Raw genomic sequence first — 20,385 nt, forward strand, 5'->3', positions numbered from 1 at the left:
TTTCCATTCCCTTCCTTGACCTCCTCTTCATCAGCGATCTTGTCCTCATTACCCCAGCTACTCCTCCCATGGCCGTCCCCCATAACTCACTGCTCCCTCCCTCATTACAATGTCTCTCTTCCCAGATCACACATTACCTCAATTTCAATAGCCCTTTTGTCCCCCAGAACTCTCAACCCATTGATCCAACCACCTTTTCACTGTCCCTCCCCACCCTCCATCATGTCCCCACTTCCTCCTTCCCAGCCTCCATTCCATGGCTCATCCATGTGATCACTTCCTTTTAAACACTCTCATGTCCCTTGCCTTTCTCTTCTGCCTTCGTACTTTCCTGGAGAAATCCCAACCTCAGTTAAATCCAACTCTCTGCCTGCTTTCCCCCCTTGCACCTTTACAGCTGAACAAAGCCAGAAAATCCACATAGCCACACCGACTGGTTGCCCATCTGATTCCTGACCACTGGCCTCCAGTGGGTACCACTGGTGCCCATGGATCCTGTTACTCTTCCAGAGTCTTGAAAGGTGCCCCACTGTCCTTCCTGAATGACGATTTCACACCTGCTCCCTCCTCTGACCTTCACCACCATCTCCCTCAGCCTTACTCTCAGCTGATGACCTTCCTTCTTGTTTCACTGAGCAAGTAGAAGAAATCAAAAGGAGAGTCCACAAACTCCTGCCACCCCATTTAGCTACCTACCTGCATCGGTACCCACCCCCTCAGCATTCTATTCCAGATACAGGGAACAGTCCCTCCACTGGTGCACTGCACCTCCCCACCTACTCAAAGACATCCCTCTGGCAAGATTCTCCTCTCTTCCCTACATAATCACCTTTCCTCCTCTCCATTGGACCATCTCCATCAGCATAAGAGCATGCCCAGCTTGGAATGACCCATTCTACGCCCCTATTCTCATCTTTCTCTTACATCAAAACCCCACATAGGAGTTGTCTGTGCTCCATATCTCAGTACCTCCTCTCCTCTTATTCTCTCTTCAACTCACTCTAATCAGAGTATTTCCTCCACCTTGACATTGGAGCAGGTCTTTTCAAGGTCACCAATGACTTCCATGTTTCTAGATCCAATGGTCAATTCTCAGTCCTCATCCTCCTTGACCCATTAGCAGCATTTGACACAGATGACTGCTCCCTCCTTACTGAAAGGGCTTCTCAACTTGTCTTTCAGTCTTTACTCTCACCTGGGTTTCTTCCTATTTCACCGGCCCCACCTTCTCAGCCTCCTTTGCTGCCTCCTCCTCATCTCTCAACCTGGAAACCTTGGAGGCTCCCCAAAGCTCAGTCCTTGGACCCCTTCTCCTCTCCCCCTAGACTCACTTCCTTGGCGATCTCATCCCATCTCACTGGTGAATATTTGTTTTAAATGTTGTCTCTACACTGATAACCCCCACATTTATTTTTCCAGACTGGACTCTGCCCACGAACTCCATACTCATCCATCCGTCCGTGTACTTTATGTTTCTACTTAGATGTCTAACAGGCATCTCTAACTTAACATGACCAAAGATGGACTCCTGATTTCACTGCCCCCTGCACCCTTCCCAGGCTTCTAGTCTCTCCTAGAACACTAGATCCTGGAGGACTTTCTCTTACACCCTACATCCAGTTTGTTAGCAAGTCCTGTCAACTCTTCCATCAAATTATATACAGAATTTGATGACTTCACACCACCCAGGGCCAAACCAGCATAGTTGCTTGCCTATTACAGTAGTATCCTCACTGGTCTCTTTGCTTCCATTGGTGTTTCCTTGTAGCTGAAACAGTCCCCACAGTCTGTGCTCCAAGATCAAGACCTGCTCCAGGCCAGCCCGTGTGAAGCAGACATCCCAGGCTCCCCATTAAGATCTTTCCCTCACCTCCTTGCCTCTTTCTTCTCCTCAGGTCCCTTCAGCTCCAAACTTTCCACAAAGATCTGTTCTCAGGAAAGAGACTACTCAACACTAAGGTGTGAATGACTGCTCCCATTCTGAGGATGAGAGTTATGTATTCATTTCCAATGGTGGTCATAGCAAATTACCAGAAACTCAGTGGCTTTAAAAAACATAAATGTAATATCTTACAGTTCTATAGGTTAGAAAGCCCAGATCTCCCTGGGCTGAGATCAAGGTGTCAGTGGGCTGTGTTCTTTTCTGGACACTCTAGGGGAGAATCCATACCTTGTCTTTTCCAACTTTTAGAAGCTGCCTACCTTCCTTGGCTTGTGGTCCCTTCCTTCACCTTCACATCCAGCAACAGCACATACCTCTGACCCTTCATCTATCTTGATATCTTTCTCTGACTGGCTGAAGCCAGGAAAGGGTCTCTGCTTTTAAGGATCATGTGATTAGATTGGGCCCACTTAGATAATCTAGGCCTAGATTATCTCCCCATCTCAAGGTCCTACCTTAGTGACATCTGCGAAGTCCCTTTGCCAGGTAAGCTAGCACATCCACAGGCTCTGGGGATTCCAGAATGGACATCTTTGGAGCCATGAGTCTGCCAACCACAGGCACAGAGCCTCTGGACAGGGCTTTTCACAAAAAGCCCCTGATGCAGAAGAGAGGGAACAGGGTCCCAGGGGTTGAGACCTCACCCTGAGCTTTCAGTTGCTCTGTACATATCTTTAAAATCTTTGTCTTTAAAATTTCTATACATTATTATAAAATTCTTATAATTAAGAATTATATTTACACTTTCATATAAAAATATATATTTCAATATTTTAAAAATGCTTTAAATTCCTTGCCAGTTAAATTACTAGCATCCCCCCCACCCCCGCCAAGACTTGGAGTGAGTGCTTCAGAAGGTACAACAAGTTTTTCAGTGCCTTTGGGTAACACCACCCACCCACCACCTCCCAACCTGCTGTCTCCGTTTCTTCCTGAGATCATAACCCAATGTGAACAGCGCAGCTTCCAGCCAGGCTCTGAGATGTTAACGATGGTATTCCTGGCACCAGTTGTCAGATGAGGGCAGCATCTGGGGCAAAGGGGCCTCCCAGGTGAAAGCAGGTCAGGTGGACAGCTGTCCATCACTCCAGTGCACTCAGCCAGCATCTGTGTGCTCAGCCGGCCCTGGCTGTGTGCAGAGCCCTGTGCCAGGCAGAGCTTGGTGGGGGACCAGACACTTGAACTGGTCACTGTGTCCCAGTATGGAATGTCCTGAGTGCTTGAACCCTTTGCTACTCAAAGTGTGGTCCGGGGACCAGATACATCAGCATCACGTGGAGCTAGAGAGAGATGAAGAATCTCAGGCTTGCTGGACCACAGCCTGCATTGTAGCAAGATCCCTAGCACACCAAAGTTTGAGAGGCCCTACTCTGACCATTTATTCATTGGTCAATTCCTGACATTGATTATTGGCTCCCGTCCTGTGCTGAGCACTGGCATATAAAGAGTTTGAGCCAGTGAACACCCTTAAGGAGCCCTCAGTCTTGCAGGATCTAAAAGAGGCCTAGGCTTGCTGGGGGAACCTGGGGTGGGAGAAAGGTCTCTATAGAGGGCAGGGAGGATGTCTTCCTGGAGGAGGTGGCATCTCAGCTGGACTTTGAAAGTTGAGGAGAGTTTCACCAGATGGAGAGGGGAGAGGGAAGGGAACCTCTGGCAGAAGGAACAGTGTGAACAAAGGTGGGGAGGTGGGAAAGGGTCAGGCTCATTTACGCGATGACGGATGACCCATTCCAGCTGGGCCACTGGTGACAAGGAGAGACATAGTGTATTAGTCTGCTAGAGCCGCCCTAACAAAGTGTCATAGACTGGGGGGCTTAAACAACAGGAATTTATTTTCTCACAGTTCTGGAGGCTAGAGGTCCAAGATCAAGGTGTTGGCAGGACCGGTTTCTTCTGAGCCTCTCTCCTTGGCTTGTAGATGGCCATCTTCTCCCTGTGTCCTCACATGGTCTTCCCAATGTGTGTCTGTGTCCAAATTTCCTCTTCTTATAAGGACACCAGTCATATTAGATTAGGGCCCACCCTAATGGCCTCATTTTAATGTAATCACCTCTTTAAAGACCTTATCTCCAAATGCAGTCACATTTTGAGGTATTAGGGGGTTAAGACTTCGACATATGAATTTGAGGGGAGAGGACACAATTCAGGTCATAACCTAAAGTATACGAAATGAGGCTGGAAGAGTGTGCAGATCTTGGGGAGACTTAAGTGCCAGGTTGAGAAATTTGTGCTTTCTGCATGAGGCCATGAGGAGCCATGGAAGGTTCTAGAGCAGGGGAGTAGCACCACTGGAGCTGTGATTGAGCTCCAGTACAGCAGACAAAAACTCATCTCTCGGTGTGGTCCAGGGTCAAGGGCTGAATCAGGCATGACCCCCACCTTAACTGGCAAGTTGGGTACTGTGGCAGATGGGGAAGCTGCTTCCTCTCTCCAGGCCTCAGTCTCCTCATCAATAAAATGGGCTCCGGGACATAAAGTAGCATTTCCTGACCTGAGGGACCCAATGGCTCTGAGAGGATTTCAGAGGGATATGTACAAACATCTCTAACTTTGCAAGTTATGTATTTTCTTCATGATTTAATTATTTCACTTTTTAAAAACTTCCTTTTATGAATAATTTCAAACATAGAGAAAAGTAGAGACTATAGAATAATGAAAACCCATATACCCATTACTCAGATTTAATAAATCTTAACATTTTGGCATGTTTCCTCTTTTTTTTTTCTGAAGTATTTTAAAGTAAATTACAGATCTTCATATTTTACCTGTAAATATTTTAATGCACATCTCTTAACTACAAGGACATTTTCCCTAATAACCACAATGTCATTAAGCACACCTAAAAAAATTAAAAATAATTCCTAATACTACTCAATACGCAGCTCATATTCAAATTTCCCATATTGTCCCCAACAAAATGTTTTCCTTTTGGAATTTAGTATAAATGAATATTAGGAAAAATCAAACCCATGATATCAAGAGGATATAAAAATATATATATACATATATATTCACATATATGTACAAATATATATATTTGTGTGTATATACAAATGTATATATTAATGTATATATTTTTGCATAAAATGTATATACAAATGTAGATTTTTAAATTTTAAAATTTTCAAACATATGTGAAAGAAAGAATGCTCTAGATGGTTGCACCCCTGTGTAAGGCAGCACTTGTGAAGGTGGTTAAGTTTGTCCAAGGCTTCATGAGCTACAAAGGGTCTCACACACTTATACACTATGGAGGGTTGTACCCACATGCAGTAGATCTTGCTCATTGCAGGGTGGCCTTGAATGAGTTGACTCTGGGGGGCAGGGCTCCGAGCCCAGGGTGCAGGACAGGCTCAGTTTCCAGAGGCCTGGGACTCTTTCCCCCTGTACTTCCCCTTCCCCGCAGCGTAGACAGGCTGTGCTGACCCCCTGGGACTCAGACTCTTGACCCCTGTGGGGAGCACGGGGCACCCTGTCCTGATTCCTGGAACAGGAAATAGTCGGTGGAGAACTCATGGCTGGAAGTCAGCAAGCATAAATAGTGAGCTGGCAGCCATGGGCTGCACACTCACCACACGGGGGGCTGAGATGAGGACAGAAATGATGATTGTTATAACGACTGCTGTTTATCAGGCCCTTGCCCTGTGTTAAGTGCTTCTCAGGAACTGTTTCATTTAGTCTTCAAAGTACCTTGATAAGTTCAGTATTGTATTCTCCCCACTTAACAGATGACGAAACTGAGACTCAGAGACACACTGACTTGCCTAAGGACACACAGCAAGTCAGTGTGTCCCTTAAACATGGGTTTAAGCTGGGACTTAAACCCATGTCTGTGTGACCCCAAAGTTCATTCCATGAGCTTCGTTTCCCAGGTTGCCCAGTACAGAGGGTGCCCAGAGGAGGGTGAGGCTGCCTCTGCATGGAGGAGTGTTTCAGGGATGACTTTTCTGAGGAAGTGGCTTTTGAGCTGGGTCTTGAGGGATGAATAAGAGTTCAGAGTTCACAGGGGGAGGAGAGAAAGCGTATTCCAGGCAGAGGGACCGGTACAGGCAAAGGCTTGGAGACCACAGAGCAGGTTCCCGTAGAGGGGGCTCCACCAGAATTCTCAATGTGTGTGCTTTCTCCTGTAGGAGGTCGGGACAGGGCAGGGCGGCCCCTGCTTCTGGTGTCAACCACCAAGGGGCCCTGGGAGGCACCATGGTGCACGGCCTCAGAGGTCACCAAGCTGTTCTCCTACCTGTGCACCATCCCCAGGTAAGGGGCTGGGCCAGCCTGACCACCCCATCCCACCTCGACCTCTCAGCCCAGAGCCCAGCACCAGGTAGCAGATGGAGAGATCCTTCCATCCAGTCATCTGTTTCCAGAGCTGGTCCTGAGCCAGATGCTGGGGGGAAAGCAGGACAGACTTGGTGCCTGCCATCAGGGCGTTCACAGGCTGGCGGGGGAGGTGGATGGTGTGCAAGAAACAGACATGGACAAGCAGCTCTCAGGGGTGTTAATGTGGCGAAGAAAACAGGGATGTTGTAGATCAGTGGTTCTCAAACTCAACAGGCATCAGAATCATCCAGAGGTCTGTAAAAACAGATGGCTGGGCCCTACCCCCAGAGTTTCTGATTCACTAAGTCTGGATAAGGACTGAGAACATGTATTTCTAACAAGTTTCCTGGTGATGCTGATGCTGCTGGGCTGAGGACACATTTTGAGAGCCACTGTTGTAGAGTGAGAAGGGGGTGGGAGGCAGCTAATTTCAATTGAGAAATCAGGGAAGGCTTCTCTGAGGAGGTGATAATTGAGCTGGTATATGAATTATAAATATTTGTTGAACAAATGAAGGAAAAGGTGAATGGGTGAATGAATGAATAAGCGAGAGAGTAAAAGAATGAATGAGTGATGAGTGACCAGGCTGATTTCTAACACCTCCCCTTCCCTCCACACCCCCCCATTCAGACTTCATGTTGGACTGGCTGGGGAAGAGGCACCATCTTTCCTCTGAGTCCCAGCCCCCAGCCAGAGCGGTCTCAGAGGTGGTGTTTGCTTGGGACTGTGGCTATAGATCCCAACCTAGAGGTTCTGCTGCTGGGGTAGGGGGTGGAGGGACTGATGGAATCCTTTGGAACCTTCTCCACCCAACAGGAGCCATCGCCACTACCTGCTGGCCACTGAGATTTTTCTTCTTGTCCAAAGTGGAGTGGTTTTTCTGGTCTGAGGAGGAGATGGAAACCCCCATTCTGTGCTAAGTGGCATGGTAGACAGAATGCTGGAATCCCACCAACTTGCTGTGTTACCTGTAGGTGGTAACCTCCCCTCTCTGAGGCTTCCCTGAAAAAGGGGGATGACTAAGTGGGCTCTGAGGACCAAGCATGGTCACAAGAGGTGGGGGTGAGGTGCAGTGTGAACTATGCATGGGGTTCTCATATGCTGGGCTGGCTTCTCCACTCCATTGCTGGGCACCTGCCCTGGGCCAGGCTTCACGCTGGGCCATGCTAGGGACCCAGATACTCCTATATTGGGCCTTGACCTCTACGGGCATCCAGGCTGGTAGTGGAGGCAGGTGTAGAAATAAACCTCTCTCCCAGCATGGGCATAGCTAGAGGCAGGTGAGGCGTGGGGCACGAAGTCAGAGCTCTGGCCTCACCTCCGAGAGCCTCCTCTCACTGTCTGCTATGGCACCGCCGTGTACCTCAGTTTCCCCCCCTAGGATAGTGATGACAGCAGACATTGACATGCCTGTTACTCTGCGCGGTCCCTGAGTACTTTACAGTAATGAATCCATCAGTCCTCAACACAGCCCCCTGAAGCCCGCACAATTATTATCCTCCCAGAGAGGTGAAACAGCATGCCCGGGTGACTTCCATAGCTCCACTCCCCCCACTGGCCACCTCTGGTTTCGTCTATGAACTGGGTGCTTGTAAGTCTTGAAGGCGGTTGGGGGTTATTTTCCCAATTTGGCTGAATGGTCAGGGCACTTGTAAGCATAGACTCCCTGGCTCCACCTCCAGCCTGCTGGACAGATTTCTTGGGGGGTGGAGCGGGGGTGGGGGTGAAGAATTGGTATTTTAACAAGTCCTGCAATTGGGCCACTTTGGAAAATCCTAAGGTAATCACTGAAAAGGGCACTGTGAACCCATGAGGGTGTTTTGGTTGCAAGTAGCAAATTCCAATTCAAAATGTCTTACCTGCTAAGGAAATGTATCAGTCTATGTCTCTGCCTTATATCTCTTTGTAAGAACTTTTTTTTTTTTTAAAGGGGTAAATCCTAACAATTCTTTTTTTTTTTAAATTAATTAATTAATTTATTTATTTATTTTTGACTGTGCTGGGTCTTCGTTTCTTTACGAGGGCTTCCTCCAGTTGTGGCAAGCGGGGGCCACTTTTCATCGCGGTGCGTGGGCCTCTCACCATCGCGGCCTCTCTTGCTGCAGAGCACAGGCTCCAGACGCGCAGGCTCAGCAATTGCGGCTCACGGGCCCAGCTGCTCCGCGCATGTGGGATCTTCCCGGACCAGGGATCAAACCCGTGTCCCCTGCATTGGCAGGCAGATTCCCAACCACTGCACCACCAGGGAAGCCCCGCCCCCTGTAAGAACTTTTTAAAGGAGAGAATATCTTTCCCAAAAGCCCCCAGCAAACATCCCCTCACATCTCATTGGCCAGAAAAAGTCACATGTTCCCTATCTAACCAATCATTGGCCAGGGGAATTGGGTCTACTGTGGGCCTCAACCAATCAGAAACCAGCCCCTGGCGGAGGGGGGACATGATTATTTGGAGGGAATTGGATTCTTGAACAAAGTGAACCTTCTGCCCACACAAAAGGGGTAGATGAAGGTTAGGTGACTCCTACTGCAACTGGGATAGTAGCTTATAGTTCATGATTATTAGGGTGTAAGAGAGAGCTGTGTGAGGTACTGTGGGAGCACCGAAGAGGGAATAATGGACTCTGCCTGGAGAAGAATCATGGAGGGCCTCCTGGAAGTGGTGTGTGTCAGGGGCACAGGGAGGCACTGGAACTTTGTCCCATGGGATGAAGAGTTCACCAGTAAATCCAGGCTTCTAGCAGCCAGTTTCCCTCAGCTTCCACTAGGTCCTTCCCCCTCGAGGGCCCTAGTTCATCCAGCAAGACTGCCAATTCTGTTTACCACCCACAGGCCTGAAGATAAAACCAAGGGGCTGGCGGTCGTGATTGATGCCAGGAAACAGCCTCCACATCCTGGTCTGGTCAGTGCCTTGCAGGCCACCCAGGTGAGTGGGAGGTGGGCAGCCTCAACCTCGCAAGTCTTGGGAGCACCGGGGGCCTTAGGATATTCACAGATCCTGAGGGGCTCAGAGCTGGGACCAGGAGCCCAGGTAGGGAGTCTTAGCTGCACATAACAGAAACCCCAGCCCAGCCACGCTTAAAGACAAAGGTCATTCGTTGGTTTATCTGACTCGACTGTCCGGGAGTTAAATCCAACTTCAAATGTGGCTTGATTCAGGGGCTCAAATATTGCCACCAAGATCGGGTTTCTATCTCCCTATTTCTGGCCCCATTCTCCTGGGAGAGTGCCATTCTCAGCCAGGTCCCCCTCTTGGTGGCAGTGTGGTTCCCGGCAGCTCTAACTTCATATGGGTTTTCATTTAAGTCCAGTAAGAAAGAGTGATTCTTTTCCCAGAAGTCTCAGCAAAAGTTTCTTTGTGTCTCCTTAGCCCAGGTTCGCTCAGCTGTCCATCCATCAGCCAGTCTCTGTGTCAGGGGAATGTGACATGCTGATTGGTTTAGGCTTAGCTCATGCACTGAGAATGGGGGAGGGAAGAGATTGCTAACTCACCAGTATGGGCAGCAGCATAAATGGGAGTTTGGCATATGCTCACCTCATGACCTCCACCCCCTCTTCCTCTTCCTTCTCCCTTTACAGATGGGGAAACTGAGTCCCAGAGGGGGTGGGGCACCAGGGAAGTTTGCAGTCCAGCTTGAACCTGCTGTTCTCTTGACTTCCAATGACTCCCAATAAGTCATTTGACTCACCCTCCAAATAAGGATCCGAGCCCTCCATACCACATAAGGGTCCCAGCCATGGGAACCCTCACCCCATCCCTGTGGCCCATTTGCCTACACCTTAGCCGGGAGGCTCAGTGAAAGCCTAGGCAGATCAGCTCTGAAATGATTCTCTCTGACAGGCTCTGGTCCCAACCTCCATCCGTGCTCTGCTCTTCCTGGGGGAGCAGGAGGCCGCTCTCCAGCTGGAGGCATTATCTGACATCCAGGTGAGGGGGAGGCAGCATCGGCTGAGGCGGAGGGGAGGTGGGCTGGAGCTGAGCTGGGGTGAAGAATGGCAGAATTCACGAGCTAGGAGAGGCCCTGAAATAATCAAGTGTAGGTCCATTAGATACGAGTCCAGGATGCTACAACTCTTCTGCCCAGCCCCCATGGCAAGCATTGCCAAATCAGCCCCAGAATTATTTCTCCCTGGCAACCCTAGCAACTGCCGGTGGGCACTACCACGTGATTGAGAGCTGCGCACAGCGTGAAACCCACTAGAAAGCTTCATCTTGTCAACCCCTCCCCCCTTCTTCTCAGACGGGGAAACTGAGGTCCAAGGCCACACAGCAAGCTAGAGGGGCCGTTTCCACACCTTACCTGGCTCTTCCTGTATCTCTCTCCCTAGTTTCTCTCAGCATCTCCAACTTATATGCTAAGTTGATTCGGGACTTCACAGGAAAGAGCGCTGCAGCTCCCTTTAATCAGTGCCATGCACCACAGTCACGAGCGTGGGCACCCTGCCCTCTGCCCTGTTTCAGGAAATGATTTTAAAGGTCTCCTTCTACCTCCTGGTTAGCAAAGAGGCACATTGTAAACTAGATGTGTACTTTTCAAGCTTTTAGGTGCCTATGAATTTCTTGGGGATTGTCAAAGTGCAGGTTCTGATTAAGTAGTTCTGGATGGGAGCTGGGATTCTGCATTCTAACGTGCTCCTAAGTCATGCTGGTGCTGCTGGTCTGTGGACCACACTTTAAATACCAGGCATGAAAAATGGGCTCCAAAACGCCACAGAATTCTCCCCATCCCAAGCTTAGGTATCGGGAGCCATTCATAGCATAAGCCTCAAGCATCACTGCCTGGGAGATGCGGTCACCTAGTCCCTGCTCCATATCTTAGGGGATACCGTTAGGATTTGGTGACTTTTCTCAACAGCCCCAAGAAGATAGTACCTTGATGGGTCTCCAGAGAACAGTACAATGATTACAAAGGAGTTACATGACGTGGGCCAGCTTCAGTCGGTTTGTTTGATTGCCTGGACAACTGAGCTGGGAAAGAGCCCAGCTCAGAAGGAAGGAATTCCGTGACTGATTAATTAATATCTGCCTCGGGCACAGGCTAGGAGAGTGGCAGTACAAATGCTGTTTATTTGCCATTCCTTACCCAGGGTCTGGTTCTCAATTTTGATTTGTCAGAGTTTCCAGAGAAGATCCCTTGCCCAGACAGCAGCTCTTAAAGCCAGGGCCAGCCTTACCCATGGGAAGTGGAGTGGTGCTAGGACGTGGGTCTGGGCAGGACCTTCTCAGACATCTGTCTCTACATTGAGTCCCCTGGTCCTTCTGACTTGCTTCTTTGTCTGCAGGTAGAGGTGCTGACCTCACTGAAGGCCCTCAGCCACCACGTGGACCCCAGCCAGCTGCCCATGGCCCTGGAAGGCCCCTTCCCCTACTGCCACGGTGAATGGGTGCAATTCTTCCAGGTGTCTACCATCACAGCCTTCACCCCACACCCTCACCCCTTCTGTTTCTCCCTTCACCGTCCTGCCCCATGGATCCACTGAACTTATCAGGTTCAAAGACAGTCATTCAACAAGTGTTTATAATGAGGGTGCAGAGTGGAGTGACTAAGAGCTCAAGCTCTGGGGCCAGAAGGCCTGGGTTTCAATCCCAGCTCTGCTGTGTGACCTTGGGTAAGTTATACACCTTCTCAGAGCCCTCTTCCTCAATGACAAAATGGGGCTGATGTGAGGCTTGAGTTAAGGTGTGTAAAGAGCTTAGAAGAGTGTCTGGCACATGCTAAGAGTGATGTTAGTGTTAACTGCAAATAAATTTACAGACATCTGCTTTGTGGACACACAGAACTCGGGGAGCTTGGGGTCTGGTGAGGGAGGCAGATGTGCTCCCTCCTGTAAGAGGGAGGAAGTAAGGAAACTTCCAGGGCTGGGCTCCTTTCCTGTGTGACCTCAATCCTTCCTCACCGCAACCCTGCGAGGGGGCACCTCATGCCCAATTTAACACGTGAGGATGCATAGGATGGGCACAACTTCCACGGCCACACACAGGAGCTTATGGGCTTAAACCGCACCAGGACCAGTGCCCGTAGTTGCCCGCCCAGGGCTTTCTCTAGACCAGGGCAGCTCGACTTCAGCACTGTTCACATTTGGGATCAGATAATTCTTTTCTGGGGGGCGTTGTTTGTGCACTTTCATGTGATTAGCACCACCCTTGGCCCCTACCCACTCTGACAATAGCATCCTCCAAATTATGAGAACCAAAAGTGTCTCCAGACATTGCCAAATGTCCCCTGGGGTACGAAACCATCACCCACGGAGAACCACTGGTCTATAGTCTAACGTGGCTGTTTGCTTATTTGCTTTCGGCCTGGTGCTCTTGTTTTTAAGATTGGGTCTATTTTTTTTTTAATCAGTCATCAATTTTATACACATCAGTGCATACATGTCAATCCCAATCTCGCAATTCAGCACACCACCATCCCCACCCCACCGCGGTTTTCCCCCCTTGGTGTCCATACGTTTGTTCTCTACATCTGTGTCTCAACTTCTGCCCTGCAAACTGGTTCATCTGTACCATTTTTCTATTTTTGAATAGACCCTATGTTCAAAATTCAAATGGTACAAAAGGGTATATACTGAAAAAATCTCTTTTCCTATTTGTCCCACAGGCCCCCAGTTCCCCTATCCAGAGGCCTCCAATTAATCCAGGGGCTTTTGAACTATATTTTTGCTTTAAAACCTTCCCTTTAAATGAAATCTTACCTATAGAGCCAGCATATAAAACTGATAATGAGGATGAGTATTGGTGCTATTCTAAGTGCCTGGCACAAATAAACCCATTTAGTCCTCCCACAGGCCTCTAAGGCAGGAAATGGGGAAATGATCCCATTTTACAGAAGAGGAAGTAGAGGCACAGAGAGGTTAAGAAACTTGCCCAAGGCCTCAGAGCTAGTAAGTGGTGGAGCTGGGCTGAAGTGGGACCCGGAGAGGATGTCCTCTACCCCTGCCCTCTCACCCCCTCCTACCATTCCCTCTCCCACAGGCCTGGGAGTAGGTCAGGCCTGTCTTCTCTCTTTTTCTCTCTCATTCCCAGCATGAGTGGTTCTCAAACTGTGGTCCCTGGGCCAGCAGCATCAGCGTCACCTGGGAACCTGTTAGAAATGCACACTCTCAGGACCCACCCCAGAGAAACTAAACCAGAAACTCAGGAGGAAGGCTCAGCAGCCTGCTTTTTAATTGACTTTCCAGGTGATTCTGATGCAGCTAAAGTTTGAGAACCACCACCCCGCGTGTCCTCCTGGTGGGAGGAGGGGAGAGGCACCCTCTTCACTGGCCCAGGCTAACATCCCCACTCTGGCCTCCTTTCCTGCAGAAGCTGGACCCTTTCCTTGCTGACCTCCGCCAGGCCTCCTCGCTGCTAAAGGCTTCCATCAAGGAGTTTGAGAAGGGTGACCCCCCTGGAGGGGTGCAGGTGAGACAAGAGCCTGAGGTGGGGAAACCACACCACATCCCTTATTTCATGGACCAAGGGCTCAGCGAAGGGGCTCTGTTTTCATTCATTCATTCAACCGATATTTACTGGACAGTCACCATGTGTCACAGCCTGGAGACCCAGCCTGGGGCAAATCGACTTGTCCCTGCCCTCATGGGGCTCATGGTACAGTGCGAGAGGTCATAATTTAAAAACTAAACAGAAATGGACATGTCATTACAAGTGATGCTGAATGCTGTGAAAGTAAGTTTGAGAAAAATGGGGAAGGAGGGTATAGAAGTTGAGCCTTGAAGGATGAGACGGAGCCATGGGACTTGGTCTGTGCTTGGTCTGTTCAGGAAGAGCAAGGAGGCCAGTGTGGAACAGAGTGGGGGAGGGGAGGATAGAACGAGAGGATCTTCTGGATCCACGGGGCTGTATCAGGGCGGAGTTGGGTTGGGATTTGATTCTAAAGGGGCAGAGAAGCCGCTGGAGAGTTCTAAGCAGCGGCACTGGGATGATCAGATTGGCACTTTGAGATCCATCCGGTTGTCATTCAGAGAACAGACTGCAGGGGGAGCCAGAGTGCCACAGACAGATCAGTGAAGAGGCTGGGATGGGCGCCCCAGCAAGAGATGATGGTGCTTGGACCAGTGAGGTTGCCACAGTGATGAGAGGAAGCTCGGCCTGAGGAGATGTTTTAGAGATGGAAAGGAGAGACTTTCTGTAGAACCTTGAACGCCAAACTGGGGGAGTCAGGCGTGATTGGGGTGTGGGGAGCCCTGGAAGGTTATAGAAGGAAAGTGGGGATTGAGCCTCAGGCTACCTCCCTACCCTGGCAGGAGGCCTCCAGGTGTCTGAGCAAGTCCAAGGAGCTGATGGAGGCTGTGCTGAGGGACCCAGGCCTGTTGGGCCTCCAGCGGGAAGGCGGAGCCACCCTGGCCAGGCTGCGACAGGAAGGCAGCAGGCTGAACTTCAACCCGGACGTCAGGTACGGACACCAGGCTTTTCCTTTCCCACCCCATCCTGTTCCCCAGGCTGGGACTCGGAGCTGGGGTCACTTCGCTGAGGGGACACATAGGGTGGGCATCTGAAGATGCCCAGGATGGGATGTTTGCCGGGCCCATATCCTGGGCTGAGGCCTGATCACGGGCCCCCAGCCTATACCTTGGCAAGTCCCTTCCCTGCTGCCCCTCCTCAGCCCAGGCATCAGAGGACAGCACCCCCATTTCTGGTCACTGTCATGGACCAAGGACGCTCTCTGACCCAGACACTGGGCTGAGCCCCTTTAAGAGCCCACCTCTTATTCCTCAAAAGACCATGTGAGGCTCACATCCTCCTATTTGGCTGATGGACACCTGAGGCTAAGCGAAGGGAAGTAACAGCCAGACCAGCTGAGCACTAACCCCTGCACTGCCCTACCCTTCATGGCAGGGGCCAGGGGAACCTCGTGGTGTTCCAGGGTCACAGAACCACGGAGCAAGAAATACGCATTCCTAGAAAGAACCAATTTTCTTAAATTTAGGGGTGGGGTGGAGGAGGGGTGCAAATCAGTAATTAAATCAGCCGGTAGTTGTATGTATTTTATCTCTGTTAGAATGAGCACAATTACAAAGTTTGCATAAGCTTCCAAGAACATTTTATTTATTTGACCTCCTCCTCCTCCTCCTCCTCCTCCTCCTCCCAATAGCACTTAGTATGAACACAGCATCGTTCTGAGGGCTTTAAGAATATTAACGTGGTTAATTCCCACCCACGAAGGGGATCCTAGTATTACCCTCATTTTACAGTGGAGGAGCCTGAGGTTGAGAGAGAGGTTAAGTGACTTGCCCAGGGCCACACAGCTGGGATGTGGTGGGGCTGAGACTTGAACCCAGGCAGCCTAGCCCAGAATCTTGAACACACCACCCTGAGCTCTGCCCACAGAGAGATTCATGCTGATGTGAGCGCTGGGCAGCAGTGGACCCTGGTGCTCGGTGTGGAGTCGTCCTCACTGCCCCTCACACAGCCTGGTGGGGCTGGCACTGCCCTTCCCAGCATGCCCCTGCCTCACTGACTGGGCCCCCAAGCCCCTTTGGTCCAACATAGGCCCCTCCAGACCATTGGCCACCAGCAGCTCCACCAGGGGGCGCTGTGGTCCCACGTGAGCCGCTGCGTGTTTCTTAGGCAGCTCCTGCCTGCCCGCCCATTTCTCCCTCCCTTTGCCAGACAGACTGGCATTTTCCATCCTGTTCACGCACCCTGGGTGCTCACCCCTTCCATGGAAGGGCAGTGACCTGTGGGAAGCTACAGTCAGATAAGGAGGCTTAGGGCAAGGCTCCCTCCAGGAAAACGGGCTCTCCTTCCATCTCCTCTTTTTCCTTTTCCTTCTAAATGACCCCAAGGGCAGAGGAGGGTGGGGTGGGATTTGAGGGGTGTTGGGAAAGCCCTGAGATTCCTCCCTTCACCGAAGTTTCTCCTGAAATCCCATCCTCACCCCCTCATTTATGTCTTGCTGGCTTTGATCATTTTTTAAAATCATGTGCAGAAAAGGCCGTGGACTGAGTTCCAATTCAGACTGCCATGCTTGTGAGTCAGAACCTCTCTCTGCAGGATCAGTTTTCCTACGTGTAAATGTTTTCCTATCTGTAAAATAGAGGCCAGAGTGGAGAGGTGTGTTACAGCCATTTGTCATCATTACAATAGAAATAACAAGCGCTTTGTAAATAAGTTCATTTGTACCATTTTTTTAGATTCCACATATAAGCAAATGAACTTATTTACAAAACAGAAATAGAGTCACAGAAGTAGAAAATAAACCTGTGGTTACCAGGGGGAAGGGGGAGGGAGGGATAAATTGGGAGATCAGGCTTAACATATACACACTACTGTATATAAAATAGATAACTAGTAAGAACTTACTCTATAGCACAGGGAACTCTACTCAATTCTCTGTAATGGCCTATATGGGAAAAGAATCTAAAAAAGAGTGGATCTATGTATATGTATAACTGATTCACTTTGCTGTACAGCAGAAACTAATGCAACATTGTAAATCAACTATACTCCAATAAAAATTAATTAAAAAAGAAATAACAAGCGCTAACAGCACCTCGGGCCAGGCACTGTGTTAAGTGTTTTGAGTGCGTGAGGGCGGGTTTGCCTGAGGAGCTTTGGAAAGCGCTGAGGTCCATGCCACACTCTGAGCAGGACTCTGGTGGGTCAGGGAGGGGCCTGGGCATTGAGATTTTTAAAGCTCCCAGAGCAGGTTCTAATTGTGTTGCCAGGGTTGAGAGCCAAGGGGTTAGATCATTTAATTCTCACAACCCCCCTGTGAAATGGGTTCTGTTATCCCCATTTTTTATAGCTAAAGAAACGGAGACACAGAAAGGTTGAGAAATTTGCACAAGGTTCTGTTACTGGAAGGTAGCAGGGCTGGGATTTGAACCCAGATCTCTCCAGCTCGGTTCATACCCTCCTGGGGAAAAGGAGGGTCATTTGGTTTCTCGCTGTGTCCTCTGGTCCTCCCAGTCCCACGGAAGGCCAAGGCTGAGGCCCAGAGAGGTGTAGGGACCTGCCCAAGCTCACACAGCAAGTCAGCAGCTGAAATACCCAGGCCAGGGCCACAGAGCTGGTGGGAGCCAGGGAGGCATGCCTATGCTGGGCGGGAGTACTGGGGCTCCAGGGCAGGGGGTCAGCATCTTGGGTTTTCTCTCACACTCCTCGGCCTCCCAGGAGCCATCTGGCCGAAGCTGCTGCCCTGTACAGCCTCGTGGATGAACAGCTGCATGTCCTCGTCACTGTGTCCAACCACCTCCTGAGGAGGCTGGAGCTCCGCGTCCACCTGGGCCGCCTGGAAGCTGCCATCCACCAGGTGAGAGAGGAGGAGGAGGCTGGCCCTGGGACGCGAGGTGGGGTGGGCGGTTCCTGCCTCTCCAGGCCCCACCCCAGCCAGGCGCTTTGCTCTGTTATAATGACACCAGGCTGGCACTTCTTGGAGCACATGACAGGCACTCCATAGTGCTTGATAGGTGAAGACATAACTCCAGAAGCTGCATTTCTTAAACACCAACTTTGCGCCAAGCCCTGGGCCAGAGCCTTTGTGTCCATCGCCGCTTTCCAACCTCATCCCTTACCAGTGATGTGGGGAAGATGCTAGGATTTCTCCTACTCATCGATAAGGATACTGAGACTGGGAGACATTATGTCATCTGCCCGTAGTCGCACACCTGGGGGTCTGATCCTGGAGCCCACACCTGGCACCACTCTGTCCAACTGTTGATGCCTAGAACCAATGCATCCCTTCATGCTCTGGGCTGTGGAGCACAGTGTGCCTGGAGCCAGACGGCCTTGTTCCAATGCTGGCTCTAGCACTTACTAGTGGTGTGACCCTAGACAAGGTATTTAACTATTCAGTGCCTCGGTTTCCTTACCTGTTAAATGGGGGATAATATTAGTGCCTGCCGCATGGGGCTTTGTGAGGATAAAGTGGGTGATGCTCTTTTAAGACACCCCAGAATACGAAGAAGACTTCTGCTCATGGGATCGAGAGCCATCTTACCCCCTCTGTCCTTCCTTGAATCCTCACGTCTACCCCATTTTGCCACTGAATAAACTGAAGCCCAGAAAGGGGAAGTGACTTGTGCAGTTCACACAGGGAGTTCATGGCAGGTCCGTGCACCTTCCTCTGGCGCTGTTTGGATGCCCCCAGGGATGGGGACCCCTTTGGATATTTGAAGAACATGACGGTGTGACCCCCACCCCAAGCTGTCTCCTCTCCTCCCCAGAATTGGGAGGGTTTCAGTCCAGGCCGGTGGCATAGGCCCAGTCCCCAGATGACTGAGGACAAGACTTCAGCTTCCCAGGAAGGCAGCGAACTGGCCTAAGGATGTCTCCTCAGCAGCCCCTCATGTCCATACCTCCCTCCCCTGCCCCAGGTCAGCAACTGGATGGAGCAGGAAGGAAGCCAGTGCCTGCAAGTGCTGACCCCCAAGGACGGAAGCTTGGAGACAGTGGAGAAAGCCCACGCAGAGTTTGAGGACTTCTTCCTTCAGGCTGCGGTGTGTTTCTAAAACTGAGGGGTGGGGGTGGGAGCAGATAGAGAGGGCAGGAGACGGGGGTGGCACTGCTGGGGAAAAGTTGTGGAGGCGGGAAAGTGCAAGAAAGCTTCCCAAGACAGTGAGGAGAGCAACTTGGATCACAAAGCATTCAGCTTAGATATTGTCTCCTCCAGGAAGCCTTCCCTGACTACCAAGTCCAAAGATGACACATCTCAGAATGCCTGGAGGGTTTCTTAAAATACACATTCCAGGGTCCTACCCTAGCCCTACTGAGTCAGCCTCAGAGAGCTGGGGTTGGGGGAGAGAATCTGCATCCTTGATGTGCTGGGCCCTAGGGCACAGGGTGATTCAGCCTCTGTTTCAGCCCTCGGGGAGCTTCCAGGCCAGTGGAGGGCGGAGACAAGATGGGGGGCTGGGGGCAACAGGGAAATAGCCAGAAAGGGAGAACTGTGGGGACACAGATGAGGAGCCTGTAACCCAGACCCTGGGGTTGGAGAATTTTGCCGGAAGAGGGTGACGCTAAGCAGAATTCCAGCAGGCAAAGTAAACCCTGGGTTCCCATTTTACAGATGAGGACACTGAGGCTCAGGAAGTCTCATAACCCGGTAGTAAGGCTGGAGCTGAGTAGACACCCCTCCCCTCCCTGCTCAGGCCCAGTACCGCCGTGGCCTGGAGCTGTGCAAGCAGGCGGCCCAGCTGGGAGCTGCAGCCAGGGCCAGGGAGGCGGGAGGAACAGAGCTCCCGGAGCTGGCAGGCTTCACCTTCACCCAGCGGGCCTTCCAGGCTAAGCTGACCCACTTCTACATGGCAGCCGAGCGGCAACGCACAGACCTGGAGACGCTGCTCCACCTCCACCACTTCTGCAAGAAGGTGAGCCTGGCGGCCCACCTGCATAGACTCCCCCCCGCCAACACCTAGGACGTAGGGTGGGGGCAAGGAGCAGTCTAGACACAGCACTAGGCTCTTTTCATTCCATAGTCCCGTGAGGGGGAAAACGCATTACCTGCATTTTCCAGAAGGGAAACAAGGTTTGCAAAGTTAAGTTACCCTCCTTAAACCAGGTCCGGCTAATCCCTGACCCCAGCTTGTCCCACTACACAGGCAGTCTCCCAGTGACCCGGATATCATCTCTCAAAGGAAATCACCTGCTTCTTAAACGTTGGGATTAGGGGAAGGATCCTGGGGATTTCTGAGAATCTGATCAAAGCCATAGACTTTCCCTCCACACATAGACCTCTGCAGGCAACTTCACAGGGTCAGGACCAGGCTCAGAACCTTGATCTCGTCCCACCCCTCTATTGCAGTGTTAGGGAAACAGGATCAGAGAAGTGCCATCACTTAGCCAAGGTCACGCAGGAAGCCATGGCACCATTCTTGTGCTCTTTCCCATGCCCCACCTTGCCCTGCACAGATGGGTTGGAGGGGGACACTGGGGAAGGAAGGAGGGGACAGTTGGCTGAGGGTGGGCCCAGAGGCTGCTCTGAGCATCCTCGGAACAGAGGCCTCAGTCCTCACCAGGAACCCAGCGTTTGGCCAGGAGGGAGGAGGAGGGGGTAGGGCTACTGGGGCAAGGGTCGGGGGCATGGGCAGAGGTGACTTAGGAAGCAAGAATAACTCCATAACTTTGCATCTGTCATCTCTTGGAACCCAATGTGGCAAGGTTGACCAACTCCATTGTACAGATGA

The 20,385-nt window shown here is 50.9% G+C and overlaps 1 protein-coding gene across 1 annotated transcript in view; it reads left to right on the plus strand.

The window, feature by feature from the left end:
• KIAA1755 overlaps positions 1 to 20,385 on the plus strand; it is a 45,945-nt gene that overhangs the window by 18,777 nt on the left and 6,783 nt on the right. Inside the window, exons 5-13 of the mRNA XM_082361923.1 lie at positions 6,073 to 6,196; positions 9,088 to 9,181; positions 10,097 to 10,183; positions 11,539 to 11,655; positions 13,562 to 13,660; positions 14,503 to 14,651; positions 17,375 to 17,513; positions 18,577 to 18,699; positions 19,351 to 19,569. Of these exons, the coding sequence (XP_082218049.1) occupies positions 6,073 to 6,196; positions 9,088 to 9,181; positions 10,097 to 10,183; positions 11,539 to 11,655; positions 13,562 to 13,660; positions 14,503 to 14,651; positions 17,375 to 17,513; positions 18,577 to 18,699; positions 19,351 to 19,569 (1,151 nt within the window). The remainder of the gene's footprint in view (positions 1 to 6,072; positions 6,197 to 9,087; positions 9,182 to 10,096; positions 10,184 to 11,538; positions 11,656 to 13,561; positions 13,661 to 14,502; positions 14,652 to 17,374; positions 17,514 to 18,576; positions 18,700 to 19,350; positions 19,570 to 20,385) is intronic.

The sequence above is a fragment of the Balaenoptera borealis genome (genome assembly GCF_965194805.1).
Source record: "Balaenoptera borealis genome assembly, chromosome: 16".
Taxonomy (NCBI): domain Eukaryota; kingdom Metazoa; phylum Chordata; class Mammalia; order Artiodactyla; family Balaenopteridae; genus Balaenoptera; species Balaenoptera borealis.